The sequence below is a fragment of the Triticum urartu genome, chromosome 4A (genome assembly GCF_056163025.1).
Source record: "Triticum urartu cultivar PI428250 chromosome 4A, HENAU_Tu73, whole genome shotgun sequence".
Lineage (NCBI taxonomy): Eukaryota > Viridiplantae > Streptophyta > Magnoliopsida > Poales > Poaceae > Triticum > Triticum urartu.
In genome coordinates, this window is record NC_141876.1 from 361637456 (window position 1) to 361658845 (window position 21390).

Below are 21390 nucleotides of genomic sequence, written 5' to 3' on the forward strand. Positions count from 1 at the left end.
AAAAAATTAAAAAACGAACTGCACGCCCATGCTGCTCCAACCGCTAGCAGCTTGCCGGCGTACTGCATGTCCACACCGAAGTAGGATTTTTTGTTGGCGCCAAAATGAAATGGACGCTAGTGGTGGCTCGCCGTCAGCCTCTGGTGGCGCTTGCGGGGGAGGGGGAGGTGCTGGTGGGGACGGCGGCCTCTCCCCGGAGACCGAGCGGTGCACAGGGGCAGGGGCCGGTCGAGTTCGTGGCGACTCTGATCCGGTGGAGATGCCAGGGGATAGAGGTGGCAAGTGGCAACAGGATGAATCGATAGCTGGCGGGGGTAGGTGGAAGCAGCGGTCGGCGATGGGAGGTCGTGGCCGACGGGATCCTAGGCGTGGCGGTTGCTCCAGGATGAGGGCTGAGGAGGCAGGCGGAGGTTGAGGTCGGGGGCGCCGTTGAGGAGGAAGATTGGGTGGAGGAGGTGTCGTCGGCCAGGAAGCATGCATGGTCAGGGGGTGTGCCCGGACTTTTCCCATCCGTCGCTCGATCCCATCGCCTGGCGGCGCGGCATGGTCGGATCCGCCCAGATCCGTCGCCATAGAGGTGCGGGGGGCAGGAGGCGGGAGTGTTGAAATTCCACCCACAAGATCAATCACATAAAATTACACGAACACACACGCATAAAAACCGGATAGCCAAAGGCCCTTGCCGTGCCTTCTTTTCTCTTTTTTCTGTTTTCTCAACTCACAGTTACAAATCTGCAGCCTTATGCATGTATATATATGCATGCATAGGACCTGACTCAACCGGCTCTACAAACCGACTCAAAGTAAACCTAAACCTAAACGGACACACACACCCGAAGCTGACTAAGCTAGTACGGCTAGCTTAGTATTAACACAAATAGGATTCCTAGTAGTACTACCATATATACATCCCAGCCGGATTATTACTTGTGATTTTCCTAATCTAATTACCGGCAACGTTGATCACCCTTTACTAATAGTAAACTGACTTAAACACAATTATCACCACATTCGTGACCACTTCCTAGTAAAACTACCAAAACAAAACTAGATTTTGTTTGGATTACTTAACAATCACCTCCTAATCTAAACATACGACTCTTTACTCGACAAGACAAACAGTCAACCATATACTCATCTTATCACGCTGGCTGCTTCCGGTGATGCGACCTACCGGATCGCAACTTTTCTCTTATTGCAACACTAGCTATCACTTCATCACCATCTTTTCTTTTCATGCCGAATTGTAGACTGGATCCAACGCTTTATTCGAACTACTGGCTACGCTGCCACATCTTAGCGTGCTACATGCAGACTAAACGCATAGCCTCATGCAGAAACTCAACTTAACTGGTACGCGTCCTCTTCACGTTGATCTTTATGTTCTCATCGGCTTTTTGCACACGGAGAGACACATCTCTTCACCCGCCACATTTTCAATCTCTCTCATTGTTGCCGATGCCACATCTTATCGAACGACACCTCCTGTCCAGCGGCAACACAACTCGCCATATACGTGCAACTCATCTCCACCGTATATGAACTCGCCGGAACTCCACAACCACGAACGGAAACGCAAGGCACGAATTCCTTTTTTCGCCTGCTCTCCCTCGCAATTCTCCTCCGCCAGTGACACATCTCAACTGCAGCAGAAGGCTCACACATCTGAGCTCTTGGACGCACCTTACAAGAACTCATGTGCACACCTTGACGACAGCTCACAACTTTGTCGCCTCCTCCTCGCTCCCCCCAACAATGATCTCGATGATTTCCTCAGTGTCGCAACTTCGGCACCTCCATAACCATCAACGATCACCAATGCCTTGCCAACGACAGCCTTGTCGCCCTTCTCCAGGTCATTCCACATAACAACAATCACCTGTCACCTCGCTTACGACAGTGTCCTCGTCACCTTCTCGTTGCCGCTTCGCCGAACGACAACCGCTTGACCCTTCACGTCGCTGCACCACCCAGCGACTAGATCGCCCGTTCCTCCTCGTCGTTGTACCACCCAACGACTATATGGCCCGCACCTCCTTGTCGGTACACCAGCGACTGTATCGCCCGCCCCGAGGCGCTAATCGGGTCGCCGCCCCGAGGCAAGCACAACTTCACCTCGACCTTGCTCTGATACTAATTGTTGGAATTTCGTCCACAGGATCGATCACATAAAATCACACGAACACACGCGCACAAAAACGGATAGCCAAGGGCCCTCGCCGTGCCCTCTTTTCTCTTTATTTCTGTTTTCTCAACTCACGGTTACAAATCTGCAGCCCTATGCATGTATATATATGCACGCACAAGACCTGACTCAACCGGCTCTACAAACCGACTCAAAGTAAACCTAGACCTAGACGGACACGCACACACCCGAAGCTGACTAAGCTAGTACGGCTAGCTTAGTACTAACACGAATAGGACTCCTAGTAGTACTACCATATATACATCCCAGCCGGATTATTACTTGTGATTTTCCTAATCTAATTACCGGCAACGTTGATCACCCTTTACTAATAGTAAACTGACTCAAACAAAATTATCACCACATACGTGACCACTTCCTAGTAAAACTACCAAAACAAAACTAGATTTTGTTTGGATTACCTAACAGGGAGCACATCTGCCGTCGGAGTGCAGGAAGGACGCTGGTGGGAGGGGTGAGAAAGGCGGGGAGAGGGAGATGGGGCGTGCCGGAGGTTGTGGGTCGGGGTGGTTGTTGTGGCGCGGCTGATCGACAACGTGTTGGGAGTTGGTTCCCGGCGGCGCGGCAGCGGTAGAAGATGGACATGGCCGGGGCGGGTGTGGGGGCGCATCTGGAGGAAGCAGACGATGGGTGGAGGTCGTGTGGGTGTGGGGGAAGTACTGGGTACAGTTCGGTTTAGAGTGGGGGAAGGCTAGGGGTGTTAACTCGGCAGTGTTAGCAGAATAAGGTTTAATGTTATCAAAATAAGGTCTTATATATATAGGTAAAATGTTTGGGGCACCTAGGTGCCTGGGCACCTTGATGCCCGTTATGGCAAGTGATATTCATGGTGCATGATGTACAATCCATGACATTTGACTTTTCAAATTTTGTTTTCGTGCGCTATAAATTTTAATAGGCAGTGATTGCTTTCCAAAAATATATACTACTGATTTCTTTGCAATGATTCCTTTCCAAACAAAAAGGGTATGTATATACGTTCTAATTTTTAAGGTATACAATATGACCAAACTATACGAAATATCGTCACAAATGTTTGTATGTACTAGTACACATGCACATGCAACGCACGTATCATAATCTACAATAAAAACATCTATTTGAGTATATTTTCTCTTCTAGCGAGTTTTTTACTGACCCATTCAAATCTGTCTTATGCTCAGTGATATGAGCGCGCGTGTAACATACGACCCAGAAACATGTCTTCATATAACATTGATGATCACATAATTCTATTATAATTTGTTACATAATTTAAAAAAACAGACAACTAAACAACATTATCTCTTGAAGGTCCATTTGTTGATACGATCTATGGTGCTTCATCCGATGGATAGGATATTGGTTTGAGCTTGGTTCCCTTCGCACTTTAAAATATATTTCAAAAACTTCCTCCTCAACTTCAAGTCTTGATTTCTTGTATTATCATCATTTTATTCCTAGTCCACTAAAATGACATATAGTTTTGTTCTGAAATATGTCATATGATCCTATAAAGTAGTAATCAGAGTTAGTTAGTTTTGAAATAGTGATAGGACATAATAAGTATAATGATACAGAACGAAAAATACCTGTATAGGAGTATCAGACAACATAACTCCGGTGAAGTACTCCATAAAATTTATATTACTTTACAAGAGGGAGTATTTCATAAAATTTACCATCCACACACCACAAGATGACCTACAGGATTACAAAACATAAAATATATTCAGTTTTATTTAATTTTTATAGATATTTATACAAAACTTTTTAAACCATCAACTGATCATCATGATCATAAAAAGCCGTGATGATTAAAAAAATGGCACCCAAAATCGAACATGCCCCTATAAAAGAAAAGTATTTTTCTAGAAGATGAAAGAAAATTGGTTTGGACAACGCCACAGTCACTCACAATCCTTCTCTGGACACTGCTAGTATATACTGTAGTACTAAAAAAAGTCAGTCATTCCACCGCCCCTGTCTTTTCTCCTCCCTTCCCTAATCTTCCATGGTCGCCAGATCCCTCCCTCCACAGCCGGCGCTCCCTGTAAGGCCGCCCGTCCCCTTCGTCACCCACGCCGACGGACGTGCATGCCCCTGCTCCACCTCACTCCTCCTTCGAATTCGGCCGTTGAAGTGCTCGAGGAGGCGGTCGAGCTTGGCATGCTCGCCGGTGACGCCGGCCCCTTACCGCACACGCCGGCTGCCGACCTCTCAGGCGGGCGGCGCACGCCGACCCCAGGAAGAGAGAAGTTCCCGTCCCCACGGAGAAGCTGTCCACGGATCCAAATCTGTAAGCAGAAAGAAAAGAACCTGATCTTGGATTTCTTCACTTGCGTTATTCAGAGTCATCCTAATCCACCATACGTTCCCTTATTCAACTGGATGACCGCAGAGACGGGGGAAGGCGGAGTGGTGTTGTGCTGGTGGCCACCGGGAGCTTCAACCTTCCCACCTACATGCACAGGCATGTTTGGTAAGCCGCAGCACCTGTTAAATCTGTTTAGCAACTATGAAGTGGTGTGTTAATATTAGAACAGGCTGAGAATCAGAACAAACAGATTACATATTACCCCATCTCTTGTTTCATACGTACAGAGGTTGCGAAGGATGAGTTGCAGCAGCGAGGGTAGTCGGTGCTGGGATGTTACTGCCTTAATGGATACATGTCCCTGGTGAACCGATGCTAACAAGAAGAAGGTACTATGCGGAACTGGACATGTGTATGGGTTTGTGTTAACACCACATTCTCATGACCGAATTCGCAATTTGGGGCTGCTCATGACCTCTTGCCGTCTGCTCACCGGATTCGCCTCTGCGAATTGGCATGTTGAAGCTCGTCTTTCGTGATGATTGATCCATGCATAATAACCTGATTTTTCATGTTATCAGTACATGCGTACCATTGGATTTTCGCTGTCACATAAGGTACTTTCAGTTCGGACGATGTGTTCATTTGATGGACACATTCTTGTGTTCTTGATACAGGCAATGCAGAAAGGTCATCAGCGTACCTTGACCATTCTCTCAAGAGTTAAGAATTCTTCTGTGCAAGGACGGCTTAGCTGATCAAGGTATATGACAATGATTTTTGTTGTTGCAACACTCAATGATTTTTGTTGTTGCAACACAGTAGTGTCTTCTCTCACATTGTTGGATCTCCAAATGTATCAGTACTATAACACTGTATATAAATCAGTTGTTTATGACTTGCGTTTTGTCTCAGGAAGTGTCAAGGTAATGCTGCTATGTGGTTCTGACCTGCTCGAGTCATTCAGCAAGCCAGGGGTATGGATTCCAGATCAGGTACAAAACTTGAACACTTTTTGGTACCCAAAGGGAATGGGAGCAACAAGTCTGAATCAAAGAGTATGGTTTGAATCTTCGTTGCATTGCACAATATTTTTATTGTTCTAAGAAATTCATGTAGTTGTATATGGAACATTTCCTTGATGTGATGGTCGGCATATTTGTTTACTAAATCATACTTCTAGATTACCTTTGTCGGCAACTCTAAATATTTCTTAGATGGCTTACCACAAGCATTAGTCCTGCGAAAACATATATTCTAAACCGGTTCATGATAGATCAAGAAAATCTTTGTTGATGCTCTCACCTATTAGGATATGCACATGAAAAAAAAAAGATATGCCAAAGTTGCGTAGTTCCAACAAACAGACATTCAAATGCACCATTTTGTACTCAGGAAGCAGGAAGTGTGACTTCTTTAGTTTTCAGAATTAGAATGGATCACATGTACTCTAGATGTTTTCAGTTTAAATAATCATGCACATTCTCAATCATCATGTGTGCAAAGGTGGGTTTATACAGATTTATACAATTCATTGTAACATCCTGGAGCTGGATAGATGCTATATTACTTTGTAGAACGATTGTGTTGGTGGTCATGTTGATGGAACTTGATATAGTAAAGTCACTTTCCTGTATTTACTTGATATAGTAAAGGCAATTTGCAACACAAATCCAGTTTCATTATCCTCATATAGTCAATATGTAAAATGAACGGCTTATAGCATTTTGCTGTGCGACTGTTTATTATTTAGAACTCTATTATAAAAAATCTAATCATGAGTAATGCTGCAACAGTCAAAGGAAGAAGTCGAACCTGAAGAAGTCCTCGGAAGAATCACAGCTGCGTGTGCCCGGCTGGTTCAGGGGACGCGATAGGCGCTGGCGCCCTGCCCCGGCGGGCGTGTGCGCGGCGGCGTGGGTGCCAGTGCAGGGTGGGCCCGGCGGTGCGGGTGCCGGGGCAGGCTCTCTCCTGGGCACTGGCGATCTTGCAGGATGGATGCCACGCTGCGAGCGGCAACAATCGGCGATGGCGATCGTGCATGGAGGTGACGGGACGGTGCAGTGCGGCGTGGTCGCCGTGCAGGCAGGAGACGATATTGGTGGGCGGCGTATGTGCCAGGCGGCGAGGTCAAGGTCAAGGGCGTGAAGTTCCCTTAGCTTGCGATCTGATTTTCCGTGATTGTAGGGGACACTGGGCTGGTTGTTAGCTTGCGATCTGATTTTCCGTGATTGTAGGGGACGCTGGGCTGGTTGTTAGTTTACGATCTGATTCCGTGATTGTAGGGGACGCGCGGGGCTGGTTGTTCGACTACTACTCTCCTGGTGAAGTATGGTCAGTCATTGGTAAATGCTAAGTGCACACCTTAGAGGTATTGGATTAATGATGGCTGTTAGATTGAGACTTGTTGGCCTAATCGTGTGGTACTGATTGGCTTGGGTTTATTGTGGGACTAATTGCAGGGTGCGCGTAAGAAAGTTCTTGTTTGATTGTTTAATAGTAGTAGAGATAATTACGACGTATATTATGCAATTTTCTGATGTTTTACTTTTCATGGTATCTAGTATTAAAAAAAGTTAAGGCCGGTTCACACTTTTACCAACTAATATTTCTATACAAAATAAGGCGAACAAATAATATAAATGTGATCCTAATTATTTTTACTTTTAGGAATATATGATGCATGCTGATACCGAAACATGATTTTTTTTCCTACGTACATATATATACCCACGCACAATTCTTTTTAGTCTAAGTAATGTGCGATTGCATACCAATACCCACACGCGGTTTTTTCGTACGTACATGGACGTAAGATATCATAACCGCAAACTCTTTTCCAATACATGCATGCTTTGGAGATATACACAAAACTGATATACTTTGAATGGTACATAACCCAAAAAATGATACACTATTTTTTAACACACGTAAAATTTCTTGAGATATACCCATAAATGATATTGGGGATATACCCAGAAATAGTATAATTTACATATACGTAAGATCTTGACTAGGTATATGAAAAAGTTAGTACGTGACTAGGTATACAATTTTTATAGGTATATGAATTAGTACGTGACTAGGTATATGAATTAGTACGTGACTAGATATATACAAATACCGAAGATATTATACGCACAAACTAATTTTTTAATACATACATATGCCTTGAAGACATACCTACAAATAATATATTAGAAAAAGTATAATACATCAATAAAGTGCATGTATCATGCATGGATCATTAATTGCTAATTTTCTCTTTCTTGTTTAATGAAGGCATTAAGTGTCCATATCAAGCAATAATTCTTTCCTAATGACAGAGTCAACGTTTAAGGCATTAGTTCTAGTACTAATACAAGTGCACACATCTTAGTGTAATCTGACGGTTTGTAGGCAAGGTGCATGGGCACCTAGGTGTCCCATATGGAAGCAAACCTATGAAGCTTCGCCAGAGTAGCTGCAATCATGAGCACACACTCGCGTTGGGATCCGCCCCATCCTCTTACCTCTTTTGTATTTTCGTTTTATAGCTGGATTGTTGCTTATTTCCTCTTTTAGAGTAACATGGACCACGCTCACTGCACCAGCACAGGAGTGCGCAACACTAGCTGGCACGACGGCAGGCCGGCAGACGGGAGGCCCACGAGTAGCTAATCGAATGGTTCCAAGATGACTTCTGTTGAACTGTTCACCAAAGGTTTGAACCTTTCCCTTTTTTGGCCTGGGAGTTTTATTGTTGTGGGCTGCATCCCGTTTAAATCATGTGGGCGCACTGTTGCGCGCCGCGCCAGCGTGTGAATCTTGCCCCGCCTGGGCTTTTCTCTCTGAGGCGAGGTCCGGGCCGAATCATCACAACACAAATCAAGCCACCGTTCTCTGAACACCGAGCTACGTATGGGTAGTGTGTTTAGCATATAAAATAATCCCATCTTAACGCCAGATTTTATTTGTGTTGCAATATTAGTAAGCTCAGGTGTCAACACATAGCGCTGCTCCACACTACTAACGCTGCCCATGCCGTGCAACTAGAGGCAGTCAGCGGTCTACAACAACTTTTTTTTGTTGGGTTTCACAATAGTCTGGCACACATGCGCACCAAGGTTCTGAACACATGCATGCTGTGTACGCGCGGTCGTGAATGCATAATCTTATTTTCATTTGTGGAGCAGCTTACGAGCGGTCGAGCATGGCGTGAATGCATGCAACTTATTTTCATAATTATTTTTGAGCGGCCGTGAATGCATGCAACCGTCCTCCCTGCAGTGCAAAGCCCCCGCGCACGCATGGCTGTTTGACCATGGCAGGACCCATCCGCGGTATTACCCATCGTGTGTGTGCTAGACACAGCTCCTAGACACGGCATGGCCGCGGCGGCCAGCGGCGCGGCGGCGTAGGCATCCGGCGTCCTGCGTTCGTTCCTTGCCCCTCTGGCCTCTGCGCTCCGTCCCGGCGGCAGCGTCCAAGGCCGCAGCGGGCGGGCGGCGCCGCCTTTCTCCGTTCTCCGGCGCTCCGTAGATCCGCGGCCGGGCCGCCGCTGAGGGAGGAGACACGCGTGCGCCATCGGTCGGCGCCAGGAGCTGCAGATCCGCGGCCGGGCCGCCGCTGAGGGAGGAGACACGCGTGCGCCATCGGTCGGCGCCAGGAGCTGCAGATCCGCGGCCGGGCCGCCGGAATCGGGGGAGATCCCGCCGACCGATTGCTTGCCGGAGATTGCTTGCCGGAGCTTGCTTGCCGGAGATTGCTTGCCGGAGCTCGTCCACAACAGAGACCGCCGAGCGGGATGGGGGCGACCACCGAGACGCGCCGCCCCGTGGCGGCGGAACGGGCAGGCGTAGGCGGCCGCTTCTGGGCTTTATTGGACTCAGACGACGAGGATGCCGACGGGGACGGCGAGGATCCAGGAGGTTCACCGGCGCCGCCTACTCCATCGGATTTGATTTTCGATTTATTTCACGCAGGTTACTCCGAGGATGATGTAGCCACAACTGTAGACTCGGTTCTGCCGGTGGAGGATCCGGCATGGATCGGGCTATAGCCGGACGAGAGGAACGAGATGGTACGCCGTGTAGTTCACCGGAGAACGGCGGCAACGGCGGTCCGGCCATGGAAGGGCCCCATCCCTAAGGTACGCCTTCCAAACCTCACGCTTTTCGATTTAATTCATCCGAATTCGTGGACGGTGGTCGAGAAGAGTAGGGCATCTCGCCGGTCGAGAGCTGGATCACTGCCGGCGGCGGCGGCTGCGGGAAAGTCGCGGACGCCGAGCGGGATCCGGGAGGCTCGCAGCGAGCGCTTGAACGAACTACTGGGCCGGTTTGGGCCTGTTTCACCAAACGCTGACGCCTTGCTAGGTGGGCCAGATATGGCTGGGTATGAGGCCCAGTCCATACAGGGAGCCACATGCATTGATGCTAGCGCTGCATGCACGGACGTGATCGACTCGTCGTACGCGTGTGGTTCTACGTCTGCGCCTAGGGTTCGTCGGCGCGGGACGCCTTTCCTACTACCGTGCGGTTCTGACCGCGCTCGCCGGATTCCCCCGCTGCGCGTGATGACTGGTCGAGGCTCGGGTGTACCGCCGGCAGCGAAGCCCCATGCGGTTGCGGGCAGGGCTGGGGCAGTCGGGCCGCCGCCGCCGCCTGGGAGTGCCGGCCGAGGGGCCCCTGGTGCAGGGCGTGGCGCAGCCGGTGCTGGGACTGTTGTTCCAGGCGCCGGGCGTGGCGTTCCCACCCCTACGGGACGGACTGGCGCCAACCACGGGATGCGGCCGCCTGTGCCTGCGACGGCCGGGCCGCCGGTGGTACCTACTGGAAGTGGAGGACCGGCCGGTCTTCTACCCGCGGGACCAACGCCTGCCAGGCCGCCGGGCTCTCACACGGGCAGAGGGGGCTTCACAGGGCCGCGGCCTCCGGGGCCACAGCAGCCGGGGGCTTCTACCATGGGTCGTGGTGGCGGGTCTGGCCCTCGACCGGTGGTGCCGGTCCCGGGTGGTGCTCCGCCCCGGGCTGCTCTGCCGCCGCACTATGCCGCGAGGCCGACTCAGTATCGGTCGGGGCCTCCGCAGCATACGAAAGAATCGACAGTTCGAGAGTCCTTTGAGTCGCCCCGTGGTCAGTGGGGTGATGATGGTGTGGATGCATATGGAGACGGACAGCACCGTGGTTCCTCGTCGACCGGTGGAGGCCGAGGCTATACATGGCAGAGTGACGGGTCTGCAGAGAGACCATTCCTTGGACCTCCTGGTGGCTTTGTTGAGGGGGCATCCGGTCCGGACCACCGCCAGAGAGGCGGATACCGTGGACATCAGGGTGGTCGGGGTGGTGGCCGTGGGAGGTTTCGTCGACAGCCTCCGCCTCCGGCTGCTGTTGACCAGGTGGCTACTGCGGTTGAGACAGATTCTGGTCAGTCTATGGATCTTCATCATCAGGCGATGGAGGTGGTAACGGCCCTGGCAAATGTTGATGCTTCGGTGCCTGGGCTGTAAGTGAAGTGTCAGACAGGTCTGATTCCGAGAGGGCGGCCAAGTGGGCGCGCAAGAAGGAAAGGATGCTGTGTTACCGGTGCGGTGAGAAGGGCCACTTTATTGCAGAGTGCGTTGCAGAGCTGTGTGACTCGTGTGGCAAGCTCGCACATGATTCGAGAGAGTGCCCGTTAGTGCGTGACCAGGCTCCAGCTCTGAATATGTATGGGCTATACTGTGCAGAGTTATTGTTCTTCGAGTCCCCGGCTGCGAGGGAGATCCCCGAGGACACACAGTGCCTGACCACCGGGATTGTAAAAGCGACTCAGGGAGACGTGACTGAGGTTCAGATTATCTGGAGGCTTCAAGAATTGGCACCGGGGGATTTTCAGTGGGAGCTGATCCGCCTCGAAGCTAATTTATTTAAGGTGGATTTCCCCTCTGTGGAGGATCTACAGAGACTACTGAGTTTCGGCTTGTGTAAAGTTCCTGGTACTAAGTGTATTTTGGAGTTTCACGAGTGGACGAAGGTGGAGCCTAAAGGAAAGCCGCTTACGCAGATCTGGTTGCGCTTTTCTGGAGCCCCATCTAAGCCTCTGCAGGACGTTCGAGTTGTAGCCAGTATGGGTATCATGGTTGGAAAGACGGAGAGAGTGGATATGGATTTCACTCGGGCTCATGGAGTGGCTCGGATGTTGGTGAGTGTCCTCAATGTTGATTTTGTGCCTGATGTGGTCCACTGGACATATAGGGGAGAGGTATTCCCGCTCGATATAGAGTTTGAGGACGTTGAGATGTTTGCTGATGAGGTTGCTAGGGATGATGTTGATATGCACGAGAGTGAGGGTGGTGCAGGAGCCAGGGGGGCGCCAGACGAGTCTGCTCGAGAGGGGTCGACAGGGTCTCGCCCAGATGCTCAGTTGCCTGGGGAGGGGACCGGAGTTGAGCCGACACCGTCACCTTCGGTGCCTACGACGACACTGCGTTTTGGGTCCTTTGCACCTGCCTCTGCGCCTCCCAAGATGTGGAGCGATAGGGTAGACTCTGATGATGTGTATGCGCACACGCTTCCCTCCTTGGACTTTGAGGGGACTACAGTTCGGGCTGTACAGCCGGAGGTCGATCTTATTTCCCGAGCCTCACCGATGGATGTGTCTCCGGCATTGTCATCTTCGACCGAGGTGAGCCTTGGGGGACTGGGGTCAGGGCAGGTGGCCTTGCTCTCGTCTCTACCTATACCGACGCCGATGATGCCGGCTACGTCGGGGCCCGCCAGCGCTAGGAGTGGGAGCCCGAGGCAGGTGGCTTCGGCTCCTCCTCCTCACGTCCTGGCTGAGGCACCCGCAGATCCCGTGACGCTGGGGGAGGTGGGGCTAGGGCAGGCGGCCCTAGATATCCCTTCCTCGTCTGCGGTCAGGAGGACCACTTTCTCGGCGCCTTCGACGATACGCTCTGTGCCGGTGGGCGGGGCAGGAGGAGGGACTGGGCAGGTGGCCCCAGTTGTCCCGCCCCTTGTCCTACCCGCCGGGCACTTGTCCGAGGGCATTGGGAGCCCGCAGCTTCCTCCTTCTCGAGAGGAGGTTGTTACCTTCGGCGGTATCCTAGACCCGGTCTCGACGGGGAGACGGATGAGTGCTCGCGTTCTGGATCTTCCGGAGGTGGACGATATGCAGCAGCGGTGCGCTATGAGGGCGGCCAAGCTTCACGATGCTGCGATCACTACTGGTATGTCCGTTAATATATCTAATTCTTTATTGCATTTTGCTCCGGAGGACATTATTCATAATGCAAACCAATTAGGAGTTTCACTAGGCGATACTGATATTGAAATCTCCGAATCGGTGAATGATATGTTAGATCTAGAGGCGGAGCGGGCCTTAGAGACTATTCGTAATCTTGCTGTGGTCAAACCCATGAATGATGATGAAATTGATGCGTTAGGGGTTACAGTGCTAAATAATCTTTGTGCGGATCTAGCACCTTCTAATCAGGAGTCTGAGGGCGATGATGCGCCCTTAGATGATGAAGATGTCGGCTCCGCTCAATCCGGTTATGAGGACCGGGTGACGGAGCCCACTAAGCCAAAGTGTAAGTGGAAGCGAAAGATTTATCCCGATTCTGCAGTTCGTAGGAGTGCTAGGATCCGGACTGCTAAAAAATTCCATGATGAACTATGAAAGGAATCTTTTGGAATAGCAGAGGTCTGAAGGACTTGGCTAAAAGAAGGTTTCTTGCTGAAGCTTCTCTGGAACATCGGTTAGATTTCATTGCTCTATCGGAAACCGGTCGAGACAATTTTACGCCTCAGTTTCTTTCCTCTCTTGTGGGTGGTCTTGAGTTCGATTGGCATTGCCTCCCGCCACGAGGTAGATCGGGGGGCATCTTACTGGGTGTGAGGTGTGATTCCATGGAAGTCCGGAGTGTAGTAATGGGTGACTTCGCGGTAAAATTTCGAGTTAGGTCTAAAGTTGATGGGTTCAACTGGGCTTTGGTAGCGGTCTATGGTGCTGCCCAACCCGAGCTTAAACCGGAGTTTCTGGCGGATCTGGTTCGGATATGTGGGTCCGAACAGCTTCCGATTTTGGTCGGGGGTGATTTCAACATCATTCGAAGGAGAGGAGAAAAACAATGATAACTTCGACGGCAGGTGGTCGTTTATGTTCAATACTATCATTGAAAGCTTAGATCTAAGGGAGATAGAGCTCACTGGTAGGCAATTTACCTGGGCTAATGCTATGCCAAACCCGACATATGAGAAGCTGGATCGGGTTCTCGCCAGCATGGAGTGGGAACAGAAGTTCCCTCTTGTTACGGTGCAAGCTCTCACGCGGGGCATCTCCGATCACACACCTTTGTTCGTGGACTCAGGGGAGCCGAACCATATAGGAAACAAAAACACCTTCTCTTTTGAGATGGCCTGGTTCGAACGCGAGGGATTCTTAGACATCATAGCCAGGGAGTGGGCTAAGGGTGTTGGAGGAAGGACGGCGGTCGAGCGCTGGCAGAATAAAATTAGGCATTTGAGAAGTTTCTTACGGGGTTGGGCCAAGCATCTAAGTGGGGTGTATAAGATTGAGAAGGATAGGCTCCTCTCTCTTGTACAGGCTTTGGACGTAAAAGCTGAATCCGCGTTGTTGTTGCCCACCGAGCTCCAAGTTAAAAATGAGGCGGAGAAGAGGCTGAAAGAACTTCTCCGCGAAGAAGAATTGAAGTGGGCTTTGCGTGCCAAGACCCGCAAAGTAGTCCAAGGGGACGCGAATACTCAATTTTTCCACCTCATTGCTAATGGTAAACACAGAAAGAAACGGATCTTTCAGCTAGAGCAGGATGAGGGTACTATTTTAGGGCAGGATAATATCAAAACCTATATCACCGAATACTATAGACAGTTATTTGGACCGCCGGAGGCCAATTGTGTGTCCCTCGATGAGTCCAGGGTTGAGGACGTGCCTCAATTGACTGCTGCTGATAATAATATTCTGATTGCCCCGTTCTCAGAAAAGGAGGTGTTCGATGCTATTGCACAAATGAAAAACAATAAGGCTCCCGGTCCGGATGGGTTCCCGGCTGAGTTCTATAAAAAGTGTTGGCACATTATTAAGGGGGATTTACTACCTATGTTTCATGATCTATTCTCTGGACAGCTTCAATTATTTCACTTGAATTTTGGAACTATCACATTGCTTCCGAAGAAAACGGATGCTGCGAGGATCGAGCAGTTCAGGCCGATCTGCCTCCTCAATGTTAGTTTCAAAATCTTCACCAAGGTCGGAACTAATAGGCTCACACAGATTGCGCAATCTGTGGTGCAGCAATCCCAAACTGCTTTCATGCCGGACAGGAACATCCTTGAAGGGGTGGTTGTCCTTCATGAAACGCTCCATGAAATCCATTCCAAAAAATTAGATGGAGTAATTTTTAAGGTGGATTTCGAAAAAGCGTACGATAAGGTTAAGTGGCCATTCCTCCAACAGGCATTGCGTATGAAAGGTTTTGATGAAGCCTGGCGCCGACAGGTCGAATCATTTACGCAAAAAGGGAGTGTGGGAATTAAAGTGAATGACGACATAGGTCATTATTTCTAGACACATAAAGGCCTAAGACAAGGAGATCCGATGTCCCCTATCCTGTTTAACATTGTGGTGGATATGTTAACAATTTTGATAAGCCGGGCTAAGGAAAATGGTCAAGTGGGTGGGTTGGTTCCTCATCTTGTGGAGGGAGGTGTTTCCATCCTTCAGTACGCCGATGATACAATCATCTTTATGGAGCATGATTTCGCCAAGGCGAGAAATATGAAGCTTGTGTTATGTCTGTTTGAACAACTGACAGGGTTAAAGATCAACTTCCATAAGAGCGAATTGTTCTGCTTTGGTAGAGCCAAAGACGACCAGGAGTCTTATAGGCAGTTGTTTGGGTGCGAGTTGGGGAGTTTACCCTTCTCTTACCTTGGTATCCCGATTCACCATCGTAGGCTAACAAACAGAGAATGGAAGTGCATAGAGGATCGATTTGAGAAAAAAACTGAGTTGTTGGAAGGGTAAGCTCATGTCATACGGAGGCCGGTTGATATTGATTAATTCGGTGCTCACGAGTATGCCTATGTTTCTCTTATCGTTCTTTGAGGTCCCAGTTGGTGTTAGGAAACAACTGGACTTCTATCGGTCGCGCTTCTTTTGGCAGGGTGATGAACTTAAAAGAAAATATCGGCTTGCTAAATGGGACATCATCTGTAGACCGAAAGACCAAGGGGGTCTTGGTATTGAAAAACTTGAAGTCAAGAACAGATGTCTTCTTAGTAAGTGGTTGTGGAAACTGTCTTCCGGGACTGAGGCCATGTGGGCGCAGATCCTCCGCAACAAGTACCTCCAAACAAAAACATTGTCCCAGGTCGCAGTCAGGCCGACTGACTCGCCTTTCTGGAAAGGACTAATGAAAGTCAAACAATCTATGTTCAGTAGGACGAGATTTGTTATTGGAAACGGTACAAGTACTCGTTTCTGGGAGGATACTTGGCTTGGTGAATCACCTTTAGCCATTCAATATCCGTCTCTATATTGGATTGCTCAACGACGTGAGGTGTTCGTGGCAACGGTATTCCAATCTATCCCCCTTAATATTCAGTTTCGACGGTCGCTAGCGGGCAATCGTTGGGAAGAATGGATTCATCTAGTTAGGAGACTGATGGAGGTTCAACTTTCTCACCGACCCGATATATTGCGTTGGAAGTTGACTAGTTCTGGAGTATTTACAGTTAAATCAATGTATATTGATGTTATTAATTCAACTGCTATTCCAACTTCCAAGTTTGTTTGGGCTGTCAAGGTGCCTTTAGAAATAAAAGTGTTTATGTGGTTTGTCCATAAACAAGTTATTTTAACAAAGGATAACTTGATTAAACGCAATTGGACAGGACCTACTAGGTGTAGTTTCTGTGATCGGGATGAGACGATTAAGCATTTATTCTTTGATTGCCCGTTGGCTAGAGTTCTTTGGCGGACGATCCATATTGCTTTTAATCTTACTCCACCGACTTCTGTCAATGCTTTATTTGGGACATGGCTTAATGGGGTTGGGCCTGTTCTCGCAAGACATATTCGGGTTGGAGTTTGCGCTTTGTTATGGACTATCTGGAATTGCAGAAATGATTTGGTTTTTAACAGAACATCACGGATTCATTTCTTGCAGGTTATTTTCCGAACTACGGCACTGATCCGTTCGTGGTCGCTACTCACTCCGATGGAGGCCAGGGAGCATTTGGTTACTGGATCTATCCGTTGGGAGATGGTCGCTTGGGATATCTTCAACCGGTTTGGATGGCGGTCATGTAATAGGATAGGCAATTAGTTTCCCTATCTATTGTTAGCCAGCCGGTTGTGGCTTCTTTTTTGGGCTAGTTTATATATCTAACCGTCTGTAGCTCTGTGTGAGCTGCATTTCTTTTTATCCTTTTGTTTAGCTGGAGATTGTGGAACCTTGTTGGCACTTTTGCCTTCTTTTATTAATAAGATGGCCGTATGCATCATTTTGATGCAGAGGCCGAGGAGACCCCCTTTTTGAAAAAAATGCAGTTCGCTTTATGGGAGAGCGACTGGAGGCACCTCGAGTTCGCCTCCATGGAGCTCCTGGACCATGCGTTAGCTCCAAAGGCCTCGGAGGTCGCAGTGGCGCTCGCCGGGCAGGTTGGTTTCGAGACCGTCCTCGCATGCGACAACGACGAAGTCGTCGTAAGAGAAAGGGGCTGCGCAAGGGAATACACGAAGCAAACAATCTTGGGGGCCATCTCTACAAGTCGTCACCGGCTCCCTTGCGACGACATCATCAAGCATATCCCTTCCGCAGTCCGCGCCTACTTCGTCATCATCGACGGTGACAAGGCCTTCTTCGACGGATATCCTCAGGCGCACGCGGAGCCAGGCGGCGAGCTCGGCGCGTTCCATCTTCGCGTCTAAGGCTTAACCAAGTCTTATTCAAGTGATATACTAGTAATTAAGAAGAAAAAGGAAACAAAAAAATTGCATGAATCTTCATGCAAAATTAAAGGACGGTGTCTCAGATGGTTGAGACTCAGCAAAACTGTTTTTTTAACAAGATATGTTTTGTCATTTTTTTTGCATCAACTTTTGCAGTGCGGCGATTGGTCTTCTGCAGTTATCACATCCTTCTCACGCTCTGCATCGGAGACAAACAAGCAGCGACCCAATACTGTAGCTTGTCTTCTACTCTTTTGTCTAGCGCGGACTTTGCAACCGGCGACGAGTGAGCGTGGGGTCAGGGGACTGGGACACAGGCCACTAGAGCTTGCCGGCGTTGGGGCCAGATGCCAGAGGCTGGTGCTTAGAGCTCCTGGGCTCCTCTAGTCACGGTCGTGCTTTGGCATAATGCCACTTCCAATGTTGTGTAAAAGTGAGGTTGTGAGCAGCAAGAGCAGTCTAGCCTCCCTCTCCCAACCGGGAATTTAATCCGCCTGCATCCCTTATAGTCGTATGGTTTTGTATTTGATTATTTGTTTTATCTTCACCCTCCTAAGATTTTTTTCAAACTCCAGCACTGCTAGCATGGCCGACCTGCATCACAGATACCATATGTCTGTCTTTTAAATCTGAACTTGAACTTAAAAGATTTACCTACTAGATCTTGTATGTGAAAGTGCTACTTTTAAGTTCTGGATCTAGACAAAACATGCAAGCTTTTTTTTTGAATGTTGACAGGAGTACTGTCAAATTCATTGATCAGAAGAAGGTGTTACAAGAATCCTCAGAGAAGGAAAGCACCGAAAAAAAGAGTGCAAAAAGAAAAGAAATTAAAAGGACCCGTCGGCAGCACCACAAACCCAAGCTCTACCATCAATCGTGAACACCATTGGATCCATCGTCGGGATTCTCCAAGGTGACGCCCCCAAGGAGGAAAACGATGTTGAGGACACCGCCGTCACCCGATCTGGCACTGTCCGATCTGAGGTTTTCACCCGGAGATCTCACGCCGTTGGGTAGGAAGGGCAAGCGACTCCACAACGATACCTCCAAGGAGGAGGACGACATGCATGGATGTCGCTACCGCCGGCAATGACAAGGTCGATGTATGATTTTCATATGGAGCCGAGCCTTCCACCAACAATCCCAGGATCCGAGGCCACCAACACCACAGAGCATCACAACCCCTGCGAACACTACCAACAACGAGTACGTCGAAGCCGCACGCAGGAACTCGGCGAGCACACGCCAACGTGGCCGGTATGCACAGCCGCTCGCAGACCCTGGGCGAGCCAAGCCAGATCTGGCCATCCTCCACCTCCATGCGCAGAACTGGGCGATCCTCCACACCGCAGCGCACAAGAAAGGACGAGGGAAAGCCCGACATAGTCAGTCCGCACCGCAGCGCACAGAACTAGGCAGGATCCAAGCCAAATTGTGCCGTTCGCACCACCGCATGCAAGAGCAAGAGTACTCGTGCTGGATCTGGTCTGCGCGAGCCTCGTGAAGCTCCAGGCAAACTGGACGGCGCCACCGCTCAAGGGAGTCGGGCGTGTACGCGCTTGAAGGAGAATCACCACCAGCAACCCCGACTCCACCGCTACTGCTTCCACATGCCAAAACGCAGCCGACCCAGGCGCGAAATGAAGCCATCTGATGAGCCGACCCCGTTGGAGGGTGACGAACCAAAGTTGCGCCGTCTCGCATGCTTACTGTCGATGACGGCCTATCTGCCCGCTAGAGAAAGCCCGGGGGAGGTGTTAGGGTGTATTCTTCACTCTTGTTGATGCTTGCAGCGCGGTGTGAGGTATCAATTATGCTGGGATACAGAAATTAGATGAAACCTTACCCCATCCCCACCCCCCCCCACCCCCGCATTATCGACATAAGGGGACATGCACCCACAAAAGGTACTCCCGCCATGTGGGGAAATTACCCGTTCCCTCGTCTCGCTCGACCTCAACTCCGCCGGGAGGGTGGCGAACAAAAACCAACATATATGAACGTGCATACCCGCAACAAGAGGCACCCTATCAAATAGGAACATGAGCCTTCTGATATATAGATGACATATGATCACCTTGATCACTGCATCAACTGGATTGCGCAAAGGGAACATCTAGATTGCATTTTCGGAACCGTGCATGGACGCAACAAGAGGCACCCTATGAAATATGGGCATGACCCTTTTGATGATATAGATTACATTGATCACGTTGATCACCGCATCAACTCGATTACGCAAGGGCACCTCCACATTGCATTGTCGGAGCCGTGCACACTCGCAACAAGAGGCACCCTATCAAATGTGAATGTGAGCCTTTTGATGTATAGATGACATTGATCACGTTGATCATCGCATTAACTCGATTATGCAATGGAACCTCTAGATTGCATTGTCGGAACCGTGCATACGTGCAATGAGAGGCACCCTATGAAATATGAACGTAAGATTTTTGATATATAGATGACATTGATCATGTTTATCACCGCATCAACTGCATTGCGGAACGGCACCTCCACATATTATCGGAACCGTGCATACCCGCAACAAGAGGCACCCTATCAAATATGAAAGTGAGCTTTTTGATATACATATGACATTGATCACGACATCCACTAGATTACACAAGGGAACCTCCAGATTGCATCATCGGAACCGTGCTTACCCGAAACAAGAGGCACCCTATCAAATATGAACATGAGCCTTTTGATGTATAGATGACAATGAACACGTCGATCACCGCATCAACTAGATAACACAAGGGGGAACCTCTAGATTGCATTGTCAGAACCATGCATACCGGCATCAAGAGGCACCCTATCAAATATGAACATGAGCCTTTTGTTATGTAGATGACATTGATCATGTTGATCACCGCGTCAAAATAGATTACACAGGGAACCCCCAGACTGCATTGTAGGAACCGGGCATAACCGGTTGAATATCTCGCGAAGCAAGTCGGGGCAGCCCAGCACCCTGTCTGACGGAGTAGGTTGTGGCCATCGCAGAGTGGGTGGAGAGTCACAGTGCGAGATTGCACGTGAGAGGGAGTGTGGGGATGTCATAAAGTGAGAGAGACAAGAGGTGGGGTAGGAGGGGGTGGGGAGAGGTCAGTAGTTCATGGCTGCTGGGATGGATATAATCTTTTGTTGTGCAACGGCTAAGAGCAACTCCAACCGGGCGACCCATTTTGTCCGCCCACATCCGTTTGGTTCATCACGGACAAAAACGATGGCCCGACGCGCTGACCCATTCCTGACCTAAATTTGGGCGTCATTTGCGTTGGCGTGGAAATGAAGCGGACGTGTGCGACGCCCGCGTACTCCTCCCTTGGCTTGCTAGTCGGTGGCAGATAGGCTGTTCTCTTTCACCCCATCGACATCAAGCCCCCGCTCGCCTCACCCCGTCGCCGCCGCCTAGTTCAGGTGCCCTTGCCAGCAGTCTGCACCCACACACCTCTCCTGCACACCGCAACCTCCCCGTCGTCGCCACCACCGCCTCGTCCCTGTTCCATCGCAGCTTCCCCCACCCCGACGTTGCCACGAGCACGAAGTCGCCACCCGCGGCCCCAGCCAGCACCTTCGTCTGACACTGCCATGCTCGTCTGTCGCTGCCAAGCTCGTCGGATGCCGCCAGGCCAGCTACCTAGTCCAGGGGAGGCGCGGCTCTCTTCGCCGGCCAGCTTCTTCGATGACGCCCGCAAGCTATTCGATAGTTTGCCCTCAAGGTGCAAATGGACTCCGCCGACGAGTTATTTTTCCATAATTTCCTCTGCGACTCCAATGATTCCTCATCTGACGATGAGGAGATGGTGGCTGCTGTGTTGGTCGTCCATGACCACCTTAGTAGGCAGCGGTCGTTGTTCCGGGGCTCGATCCCGGGGTTCAATTGCAACCGAGAGAGCGGCCATTTCCTTTTTTGGAAGGACTACTTTGATACACCCAA

General features: G+C 49.8%; 1 protein-coding gene and 1 long non-coding RNA gene across 3 annotated transcripts; both read left to right on the top strand.

Moving 5' to 3' along the window:
- Positions 1-4150: 4150 nt before the first annotated feature.
- Positions 4151-6979, top strand: LOC125551728 (uncharacterized). Its single transcript, XR_007303074.2, has 6 exons — positions 4151-4484; positions 4587-4667; positions 4790-4891; positions 5180-5265; positions 5418-5497; positions 6299-6979. It is a non-coding gene; the product is annotated as an uncharacterized LOC125551728 (long non-coding RNA).
- Positions 6980-8734: 1755 nt separating this feature from the next.
- On the top strand, positions 8735-17381 carry LOC125551729 (uncharacterized). Of its 2 annotated transcripts, none has more exons than XR_007303075.2 (2): positions 8735-9633; positions 16657-17381. XR_007303075.2 is itself a non-coding variant. In XM_048715029.2 (2 exons), exons 1-2 carry the CDS (start codon positions 11055-11057, stop codon positions 16797-16799), a joined length of 1782 nt encoding a protein of 593 aa, XP_048570986.2. In that variant the 5' UTR covers positions 9641-11054; the 3' UTR covers positions 16800-17381. The 2 variants fall into 2 exon arrangements, 1 of the variants encoding a protein (XP_048570986.2); XM_048715029.2 differs by lacking the exon at positions 8735-9633 and adding an exon at positions 9641-12693.
- The last annotated feature ends 4009 nt before the right edge of the window (positions 17382-21390 follow it).